At 40.5% G+C, this 11,458-nt stretch overlaps 2 protein-coding genes across 2 annotated transcripts in view; both read left to right on the forward strand.

Moving 5' to 3' along the window:
• Window positions 1-246: 246 nt before the first annotated feature.
• On the forward strand, window positions 247-8,345 carry fn3krp (fructosamine 3 kinase related protein). Its single transcript, XM_058377600.1, has 6 exons — window positions 247-717; window positions 2,538-2,689; window positions 4,158-4,249; window positions 4,397-4,479; window positions 6,179-6,301; window positions 6,986-8,345. Exons 1-6 carry the CDS (start codon window positions 577-579, stop codon window positions 7,322-7,324), a joined length of 930 nt encoding a protein of 309 aa, XP_058233583.1. The 5' UTR covers window positions 247-576; the 3' UTR covers window positions 7,325-8,345.
• Window positions 8,346-9,620: 1,275 nt separating this feature from the next.
• Window positions 9,621-11,458, forward strand: part of tbcd (tubulin folding cofactor D) — a 59,603-nt gene continuing 57,765 nt past the window's right edge. Inside the window, exons 1-3 of the mRNA XM_058377597.1 lie at window positions 9,621-10,068; window positions 10,746-10,796; window positions 11,245-11,342. Coding sequence (XP_058233580.1) covers window positions 9,885-10,068; window positions 10,746-10,796; window positions 11,245-11,342 — 333 coding nt within the window. The 5' untranslated portion in view covers window positions 9,621-9,884. The remainder of the gene's footprint in view (window positions 10,069-10,745; window positions 10,797-11,244; window positions 11,343-11,458) is intronic.

The raw sequence follows: 11,458 nt of genomic DNA on the forward strand, positions 1-11,458 counted from the left end.
AAATAATAAAAATATATAAATATATTTTACATAAATAAATAAAAATGAAAAATACTACTACTAATAAACAAATGAAAATAAATAATAAACCAATAATTAATATATATATATATATATATATATATATATATATATATATATATATATATATATATATATATATATATATATATATATATATATATATATATATATATATACACATACAGATCGTATTTTCTTCCTGATTCGCAACGCGCATGCGCAGATCTCCCACTAGCGATAGGATGGCTTCTAGTAATACGCTTCCGGGAAAGAGACCGCCATTCAGATTGTAAACACCTGTATTTAATTCAAGTTTGGAATTTGGATTTTATTTTTAAAGAATAATAATAATCATCATCATCATCGAAGCTGACAGTACTTTAAAACTAACCGCATCCGAACGGACCGGATCCGTTATTAAAATAAGTGAGAAGGCGTGCTGGGAGGAGAGCGCGCGCGCACGCGCCGTCGGGTTATAAGTTGTAAGCGGTGTGGTTATAAGCGCGGTGATAAAGGTTTTAATAAGCGGTGCATAAAGCTGTTTATAAAGCGATGGAGGAGCTGTTAAAGAGAGAGCTGGGCTCCAGCAGGGTGAAGGCAGTAGGCTTCTCCGGGGGAGGATGCATCAGTGAGGGCCAGAGCTACAGCACAGACTCTGGGACTGTGTTCGCCAAGATCAACCACAAGAGCCAGGTTACAGCCAGATAAATGTTTTTAAAAGATGAAATAATGCACAAGCAAACAGAGTCTGGTGTGTGCATTGAAGTAATAATTAATAACTTTCATTTTGTTTCTATAGGGCACGTGCCCAAGCCCTTTTAATAAGTCATACTATTGATCATATTTGAGACATTGCTTATACTGCATCATCTAATTTCTTAATTTTTCTTAAACCTGCTTTGTTGTTCTGCTTCATCCGGGTCTACAGGTGACCTCTCAGAGCTACTGAGCGATTTCTATTTACATAGCGCTTCTAACAAATTTCTTGTGTTAGTAAACATTGTGAAGTTTTTGTTGTGGGCAGAGCTTAGGTGGAGGCAGAAAGAGCTCCCTGACCGCTTTATGCTTTAAGTGGAAGTTTTGTTAATTTGTTTTTTTAAAACAATGACTGGTCAGAATCCCAAAGAGGTGAAGAAGCGAGTGCAGGCAGGTTGGAATGGGTGGAGAAAGGTGTCGGGATTTCTGTGTGGTGGAAGGATAATGGCGAGAATCAAGGGGAAGGTGTACAAGACAGTGGTGAGACCGGCCATGCTGTATGGTTTAGAGGCAGTGTCACTGAGGAAGAGACTGGAGTCAGAGCTGGAGGTAGCAGAGCTGAAGATGTTGAGGTTCTCTTTGGGAGTGACACGGTTGGACAGGATTAGGAACGAGTACATCAGAGGGACAGCTCATGTTGGACGTTCGGGGGACAAAGTTAGGGAGGCCAGGTTAAGATGGTTTGGACATGTTCAGAGGAGGGAGAGTGAGTATATTGGTAGGAGAATGTTGGACATGGAGCTGCCAGGAAGGAGGCAAAGAGGAAGGCCAAAGAGGAGGTATACGGGTGTAATAAATGAGGATATGAAGCTAGTGGGTGCAAGTGTTGAGGATGGAGAAGATGGGGATAGGTGGAGAGAGATGATTCGCTGTGGCCACCCCTGAAGGGAAAAGCTGAAAGAAGTAGAAGACTGGTCAAAATCCCAATTTATCTGACGATGTTAGGTCACTCACTGTCCAGGACCGCAACTGTAGAAAGGGAGAAGGGTTTCCTTTGTTTAGTCTCCGGTTGTTAGCTACCAGTTACACGCTAAAATGTTAGCGTGGCATGAGAAATCATCGAACTTGTTCCCCAGTTTCTGATGAGGTGGACATGCATGAGAAATATTTAGACGCAAAACCAAACTGACTCTGTACTGGCCTCTGTTTTGCCTCCAGCTAGTGCTGTGACGTAATCGTGACTTCGGCACAAAAAAGGGTCTATATAGTTTGTCTATATACAGACAGATAGTTTGAAATTTAGCTCTGATGAGCAAGCCAGAGGACTCTGTGGTGTGGAAAAACTCCCTGAGGCAATATGAGAGAGAGAAATCTCAAGACTCAAACGAAAAGCCTCTCTCATCTGGGCAACACAGATTAGAGTTCCCATCATTACAGATGTGTCTCACTGTTAGGAGTTTAGAAGAAGAATGCCGTAATTGTGATTTTACCAAATCAACACAAAAATCACAAATTGTCTTGCTGAGGAAAAAAAAAAAACATTCAGCCAAATCATAAAAACTGTCGTGAACTCCTAAAAATTAGAACTGGATTTTTGGCACAAAGTGAAGGCATGAATGAAATAATGTTCGGCTTGAAAAGATAAACACAGGAACGGTTCAGAAATACACTATTGGGCCAAAAGTATTGGTTAATGCTTTAGTTCAGTCGTAAACGTTAACTATGAGCAGAACGGAGCAGGTATCGGATTTAGCCGTGATTTCATAGACCTGAAATCACATAAACTCGATTCTCAATCCCGTTCCCTGTTCACGCAGGCCAGATGCATGTTCGATGGAGAGAAAGCCAGCCTGGAGGCCATCCTGTCCACCAACATGATCCGGGTGCCCAAGCCGGTGAAGGTGGTGGATCTGGAATCGGGAGGAGCCGTGTTCATCATGGAGCATATCGACATGAAATCCTTAAACAGGTTCGTTTCAGGCACGGCAAATACAAACAGAAGAATAACAAAGGGGCGTGACCTGCAGCAAGGACGCAAACGAGAGCTTCCATCCATCATTTAAGAAGGTTTCAATGTAGTTATTGTGTTTGTACAACATGATCATCATAAAAACACAAGCGCTTGTGTTAAAAGAGGAAAAAAGGGACGACTGAAATGCCTGAAGCTTCGATTTGAAACACGACCACATGACTGGTTTGTAAACCGATTCATACGCATTGCAAATCTGGTCACATGTTTGAACGTCACTCAGGGAAATGAGTGGTTCGAGTTAGTTATGTTAGCGATTAGCAATACGGAGATACTGTGTAGTTATGGAACTAACAAAGAAAGAAGTGTGGAATGTGTTCATATCAACAAATAAGGCTGGATGTTTATAAGAAAGTCGTGTACATTTTATAAGAGCTTAACTTTGCCCATAAAGAATGAAGGAAATTGATTTTTGTTGACGTTATAGGAGCTGCACTTCATCGTCTTGACCACTAAATGCTGCTGTTAAACCGAGTTAAAAACCTCAGCGTTTAGCAGAAAAGTTGTTAGCATGATTGGTAGTTAGCTAGTTAGAGTGAAGATATTTGACTAGCTAGCTTTTATATGTAAAATTTAAGACTATAAAGCACTTTAAAAACCAAAAACTGTACCAAAGTGATGCACAATTACTAATATTTAAAATTATTTTGTAAATTAAAAATAAATACCACAATTAGCTTACATCTGTTCAGAAACTTAATCATTACAAAGCAGCAAAGGCTTCATTTAAAAAGCTTTTTCTTTTTAAAATAGCTTGAAGAAATTGAACAAAACACGACAGATTTCACAAAACACAACTTCCACAAGTCCTGGAAAATGTCACGAGGCTTAAAGACCCGAACACACCAGCTGTTATCTGTGTGACGGACGGTTTTATACGTCATGAGGCTAACGATTATGGTGTCTAACATTTGTACAGCTTCATGAATTCTTCACTACACGATAAAATCATTTACAAAAACGGTATTTATTTCTCACACAAACATAGTTGAGATGTTATAGAGGGACGCTAGTCATGAAACAAGTTGCATTTTTGTTCATTTTATCACCAGACCAATCTCGCTCATCTCTGTCTTTAGGAACCTTGCTTTGTGCATTGGTGCACAGTCGTGGTGTCCCAAAACTTTTGGAAATACAGAGTATATTGGCCATGAGTCAGAAAACCTGGCCATTTAGCTTTGGGAAAAAAAATACAGAAGAAAAATAAAGAAAAAATAATGAAAAAAATTAAAATAAATTTGTAAAAAAAAATAATTATAAAATGTATAAAAAAATCTAAAATTACGTAAAAATTACAAAAAATAATTTAAGAGTCACCAAAATATTTGAACCCTACTATAAAATTATTCTTGTTGTTTTCTTTTTAATTATAAAATTAAAATGATTTTCTCTACATTTGTTCCTGAAGGTACTCTGCTGAGTTGGGGCATCAGCTAGCGGACCTGCACCTCCACAATAATCGACAGAAAGAGAAACAGAAGAAGGAAGAACAAACTGTTGGTAAAATTCGCACTGGTGTTTGAGATCCATGCAGAAAACGCACACATTTTGTTCTTACTCAAAATTTGAGCATGTGAAGGGTTTTCTCAGGCCACCAGACTTATAGGAAAGAAAACTCTCTTCAGTTTTCCTCGTGTATCTGCGCAGGAAAAGGAACCAGCCAAGCCGAAGTTCCGGTTATTGAAAAATTCGGGTTCCACATCAAAACCTGTTGTGGCTACATCCCTCAGGTACGAGAGCTCATTTCCTGTACTTATAATACTGCTACTTACACCGATCAGGCATAACATTATGCCTAATATTGTGTCCCCCTTTTGCTGCCAAAACAGCCCTGACCCATCCTGCACTCTGACCCCTTATCAGAACCAGCATTAACTTCTTCAGCAGTCTGAGCAACAGTAGCTCGTCTGTTGGATCGGATCACACGGTCCAGCCTTCACTACCCACGTCCATTAATGAGCCTCGGCCGCCCATGTCCCGCTTCCGGTTCACCACTGTTCCTTCCCTGGACCACTTAGATACTGACCACTGCAGACCAGGAACACCACAAGAGCTGCAGTTTTGGAGATGCTCTGATCCAGTGGTCTAGCCATTACAATTTGGTCCTTCGTCAAACTCGCTCAAATCCTTATGCTTGTCCATTTTTCCTGCTTCTAACACATCAAGATTGAGGACAAAATGTTCACTTGCTGCCTAATATATCCCACCCACTAACAGGTGCCATGATGAGGAGTCTTATTCACTTCTCAGTGGTCATAATGTTATGCCTGATCAATGTATAATATAGAATACATTATACATTGTAAAATACAAAATATATTTTGTGTGTTTATATATATATTTTACACACACAAAAACATTGAGGTAAAATAGTTGTTAGATGCTAAATCAAATGGCATAAATCTGAGATACGTCATAATTACTGTCATGGTTTTAGTTATTGGTCATTTTTGGAAGGCATACATGGACACAGTCTTCATTATGAGTATCGCTTATCTTCTTATACTGATGATTTTGTATCTCAGATTGTTGACTTGTTCTCTCAATTTCTGAGATCTCTCAATGTTAACTCATTCAAAAGCATCTTAATTATGCCTTGGTATCTCATGTATGACATTTTCTCTCAAATTGGGAGTTCCTTTGACTTGGTATCTCAATTATGACTTCTCAAGATCAAGAGATGGGTACCTTGTACTTATGACTTGGTATCTTTTGATTATTACTTACTATCTCAAAATTCTGAGATATAACAAAATGATAATTTGGCATCCCAATTATGAATCAGTATCTCATGATTATCTCGTAATTAAGACCAAGTCAAAATAGGTCATAGTTTTGAGATAACCAAGTCCTGAGATAAATTATGAGATAGTACCTCAGAATTATGACTTCTCATAACTACATGTTTGTAGCTCATGATTATTGACTTTCTATCTCAGAATGATAAACAGACCTCCACAGTATGACTTAGCATCTCATACTTATCATAAGTCATAAGTTTTTGACGTAAAATTATGAGATCTTATCTTGGAATTATGACTCGACTATAGAAAATGTATCTCAACTTGCTATCTCAGAATTAGGAGATGGTACCTTTTGATTTATGGCTTGGTATCTCTTTTTAAATCATAATTCATGGTTCTTACCTGAAGCAGTATCTCAATTATGCCTCGTTACCTCTAAATTCTGATGCCATATTCTGACTTCTCACGTCTTATCTAAAAATAGTCTCAATTATGTCATAACTTCAGTATCTTGACATTCTGAGTTAGTATCTCAACTTTGTGACTTCCTATCTCATAATTATGAGAGAATACACAGGACTCTTTTTTCTTTTAAAGTGGCAGAAATCAGCTATAAAATTAGCAAGCTTGCTTATAAACAAGACATCCAAAAATAACGGAACATCTCTCGGCTCTGTCCCTGCAGGTGAACGACTGGCAGGATGACTGGGTTTCCTTTTACACTCAGCAAAGACTTCAGCACCAGCTGGGATTAGTGGAGCAGTCGTATGGAGACCGAGAGGCCAGGGAATTATGGGCAAGCCTCCAGGTAAAGAAAAGAAAAAAGAAAACAAGGTGTATGATATTTTTAACAGTAGTAAGAGATGATTTATGTGAACACAGAGCAAATTTTAGCCAATTAAATCCCCGAACACGCGCTTAATAACATTATAGCCACTGGCTGGCTGGCTGCTGGATCCGAACTCAACCTGCACAAGGTTTTTAATGATATGCTCTTTTTTTAGCTCTTCATTTGGGAGATGGATTACAGCGTAGCCTAAAACCCTGAAGAGCCGAATTAGTTCCGCCTCAGGAGATACAGCGATTCGGAGAGTTTTTACAACACAGGGAATGAGTTTGTTCAACTGTGGGACGTGTGCTGTGTTTATTATTCAGTCAGAGGAGGAGAAATTCTCTCTAAAAAACACCCGAGGCTGAGTGTAGACAACTAGCCGGGTAACTACCTAGCTAACAAAAAGTCAGACCAGCCAGGTCAATAAACGAGTGTATTTTTAATTATTTGATGGGTTTTTTTTTTTTATCTGATCTGGTCATATCTTTTCCAGTCATTTAGCTAACTACCTGAAGTTACCCAGCTAACATGAGCTTCGTAGAGTCTTGAATCAGAAATGCCTGCAGAAATAAATGACTGTAATCAATACACCAACATAGATAGAGTCTGAAACCCTGCGTCAGTAAACGCAGAACGTTCACGCGTCCGTCGTTCTTTCAGCTTAAGATCCCCAAGCTGTTTACGGGCGTGGAGGTGGTACCGGCGCTGGTTCACGGCGACCTGTGGAGCGGCAACGTAGCCGAGTACTCCGACGGCCCGCTCATCTTTGATCCCGCCTCGTTTTACGGCCACTCCGAGTTTGAGCTGGGGATCGCCGGCATGTTCGGAGGCTTCGGGAAACGATTCTACGACGCCTACCATGAGAAGATCCCCAAAGCGCCCGGGTTCGACAGTCGACATCAGCTGTACCGGCTGTTCCATTACCTGAACCACTGGAATCACTTCGGGGCCGGGTACAGGGGCTCATCCCTGCGCATCATGAAGGAGCTTTCGAAGTAGTTTTCAGAATCGGTTGTTCTGATTTTCTTACTCATAGTGGGTTGGATTAATAGATAAATATCTAGCGGATGCTAGGAAGTCGATTGTTCTCACTAAAATTGAGGAATTAAAACCATTCCGCACCATGCTTTTACAGAAAAATAATCAACAGCATAATGAAAAGATGAAAGAGTCACTATTAATGCCTGCACTTTCTATAACAGTGTTTTATTCCTCTTATCCCACAGCAACTTCCTGACAAATTCCATATTTAATTCATTTAAAAAAAAACTACACATTTTATCCATTTAGAGTTACATGTACATCCGTTCTCTCACCAGCCTCTCTCTCTTGGGGTAAATAAGACGAAATCAACGATTTATTTTAATTCATGTACGTAAAAACATTTCACGTTCACATCCCTGCAAGTGATCTGTTGCTATAGTAACGATATAACTTATCAGAGCGAGGGCATTAACACAGTATAAATCTGTTATATATAAAAAAAAATAAAATAAAAAATCAGCACCTTCTGACCGATCCACATGGGTTGCGTTTGTTCACGCTGGACGTCACGTGACGTTACTGATAACGGTTACTGATAGTTAACGGCACGTGTTGAATTGCATTAAATCACAAATCAGAGGTTTCACGGCTTGCTTGTTGAACAGCATGAACTGGATCTCTAGTCTTAAATAAATTGCATATTTTGACACAAATGTAAATAAAGCAAATAAAGTCTTAATAAATATATATATAAAACGTCTTTTTTTTGTACTATTATGTAATAAAATAATTTATTCTAATATAATGATGGAAAAAAAAAGAAAAAGGCCATGCTGAAAAAGGGTTGGAGAGACTTGAGAAAAATAAATAAATATATTTTATATTATATTAAGTTGAATTATTAAATGTATAATTATATTAAATTAAATTACTACATTTATAAACAAAAATGTATAAATATATTATATTAAATCAAATTTTATATTATATAATATATTTTGTATTATTTTGATAAATCATCTTGTTGAAATTTTGATTCATGTTTCAAATCTCTCCTTTGTTTTTTTTGTGCCTGTTATTATATTAAATAAGGTCACATGACCACATGGCCATTTACATGCATACAACTACCATATATGGGCGTCTTGGTGATGGAGCGAGTAACATTCCCGTTTCAGAGCTTCACATCCTGATCTGTCTGTATGGAGAGTTTCACAGGTTTAACCTGGTTCCCTTGATGCCAGGTGAGGTGTGAAGGAGTGTGTAAATGTGTATACATGGTGCTCTGAGATGGAATGGTGTCACATCCATTCCCATCTCACACCCGGCGTTCCCGGGATAGGCTCGGGATCCACGTTGCATCATGTAGGTATGGAGTATAACCTGATATACTGCATTAGTACTTCCATATTTATATGCATGTGTTTTTTTCTTACAGTCTACTTCACAACTTGTGTAGCATCTGTCTGTTACCCAAAATCACTATACAGCCAAAACACACGCGCACACACACAGGAACAAGGTGAAGTGAAGAACAAGAACAAGTCAAAGAGCTTGAGGTTTGGGGTTCATAAAACTAAAACCTCCAAGTCGAAATTTTTGGACGATTAAGAGTCCAGTACCAAGTAAAGGGGCGGAGCCAAGAGATGTACAACTTTCTACTTACCATTGTAGGAAAACAGTTTGAGGTCACTCTAGAATCTACTGTAATAGACATTTCTCTTCGAATGATCATTTACATATCCCAGCTCTCACCACCAAATGGTGATCAAATCAGACGGTGACCAGGAACTATCCATCCATCCATCCATCTATATTTCCATCTATCCATCCATCAATCATTCATTTTTTTTGTCCTTCAGTGGTCAAAAATAAAGCCTGACCATATAGATCATATAAGTAAATAAATGAAAGGAAAGATGGATAAAAATCTGTGAAAAATCTCCCCTGAGCGAGTCATCCATCCATCCATCCATCGGGAGGCCAACTCTGGGGATCTAAGAGCATCACCCCCCCCCCCTCCTTTCACCTGTCTCTTTCTGCCCTCGTCTCTCTCCCTCCCTCCCTCTCTCCCTCTCTCCCTCTCTCTGTCACTTTTTTTGAATAGCTTATCCAGGTATATGATATAAAACTCTGAAAGTCTGTGAGTTGGTTAAGAGAGTGGGGCTCGAGAGAGTAGGAACTGAGCTGAATTGAGGAGTTGCAGAAATAAAGCGGTGTGTGTGCGCGCGCGCGCGTCTGTGTGTGTGTGTGTGTGTGTGTGTGTGTGTAACGCGTTTCTGTAAGTACGAGATGAACGCTCTGGCTTTCCGTACGTCAGGCGCGACGTCACTTGAACGCGCGACAACACGCAGAGAGATGCAGCAGAGGCTAGTTAGCAAATACTAACCCCATATATTAAACAGTGTTCCGTTTCAGAGGGAGGAAACGAGCTGAAGATCATTTAAGAAGCCTGGATAGTGAAAACGGACACTGACGATATCAGTTAAAGTGTTGTCAGGATCAGTGAGGGATAAAAACAGTTATAATATAACAGATCTGATAAAACCGTCAGAGCATCTCTCACCTGGACACAATGGCACTCCCGGAAGTGGAGAACACAAACGGAGACGATGGGGCAGGAGAATCCGAGGTCATGTCCAGTACAAATCTGCTGTCTGGGTTCACTGACAGCACCGAGGTCCGAGGCCTGATCTCCAGGCTGGTGGAGCTGCAGGAGAACCGCGCGGCCCAGGAGAACGCCGTGGAGAGATTCGTGTGTGAGAACCTTCTCCAACTCCATCTCCTCCACCTGCTTTATCACCTGTCCGTGTCCGAAAAGTCTGAGTGTAGTGCGCGGGAATTAGGGAGTAGTGACCGCTACAGGGAGGAGGAGAGGATTTGGGATGGCGTTCCGGTGTACCTGCCTGACCACGCCCCTTCCTAAACTCCGCACCTGACATTTACTCCATCTCTCTCTCTCTCTCTCTCTCTCTCCCTCTCTCCCTCCCTCCCCCCTCTCTTTCTCTCTCCCCATCTCTCTATTTTTCTCTCTCGCTCCCCCATCTCTATCTCTCGCTTTCTCTCTCTCTCTCTCTCTCTCTCTCTCTCTCTCTTCCTCACTCCTTCTCTCTCTCTTACCCCTCTCGTTTCTTCTCCTTTTTTAATTTTATAATAAAGAAAACATCTAAAGAACATCTCCAATCTTTAACCTAAATATAAACACTAAACATTATGTCCTGTCATCCCCAGCAGTCGACTCCAGGCTGAAACAGGTTCAGTGTGTAGAGTCTGCTGCTTGGTGGTGTTTATTATTCCTGTTAGTAAAGCAGACAACATAACGAGAAGGGGCTGGACAGGGGTACTGACATGTCCAGACTATTACTGAGGTTCTGTGTAGAGGAAAAGAGCTTTATTTACTGGGTGATGATTATTATTATTTTCTGTCCTGTTCCAGATATAATGGACCACTATCAAGAGCAGCCACATCTTCTAGACCCCCACCTTGGTAAGAGTCTCTGTCTCTCTCTCTCTCTATCTCTCCTCCACACTCACACCTCTTTCACTCCTTGCTTTCTACTTCCCCCTTCCTCTCTCTCTTCTATTCCCCTCTCTTTCCCCTGTCTCTCTCTCTTTCTCCCCCTTTCTGCTCGTTGCTCTCCTTTCTGTCCTTTCTCACCCTCTCCCACTTCTCTCTCACCCCCCACACACACTCCTCATTCTCTCTCCTCTCATACCTCTTTCTCTCCCTGTTCTCTACTTTTTGCTTCTTTGATCTCTCTTTTACTCTCCTCTTTCCCCCTTCTCTCTCTCCTGTCTCTTTCTCCTCTCTTCCCCCCTCCTCTCTCTCTCTCTCTCTCTCTCTCTCTCTATCTCTTCTCTCACACATCTCTCGATACCGTCTCTGTGAGGTTTTTATTGATAACCGGAGTTCATGTTTCTGTGTGGATTGTCAGAGTGGATGTTGAACATGCTGCTGGAATTCATCCGGAGCGAGACGTCTTCCCCATCGCTCGTCCACCTCAGCTTTAAATTCCTCTACATCATCTCAAAGGCAAGGCCATGTCTGAACCTTCCATGCTTAAATTATCGCAGAATATATTTTGATTCCATGCAGTGTTGTTATTGTCACTCGTCATGTACAGACTCGATATGACTCCGTAAATGTTG

Source organism: Hemibagrus wyckioides, linkage group LG24 (genome assembly GCF_019097595.1).
Source record: "Hemibagrus wyckioides isolate EC202008001 linkage group LG24, SWU_Hwy_1.0, whole genome shotgun sequence".
Lineage (NCBI taxonomy): Eukaryota > Metazoa > Chordata > Actinopteri > Siluriformes > Bagridae > Hemibagrus > Hemibagrus wyckioides.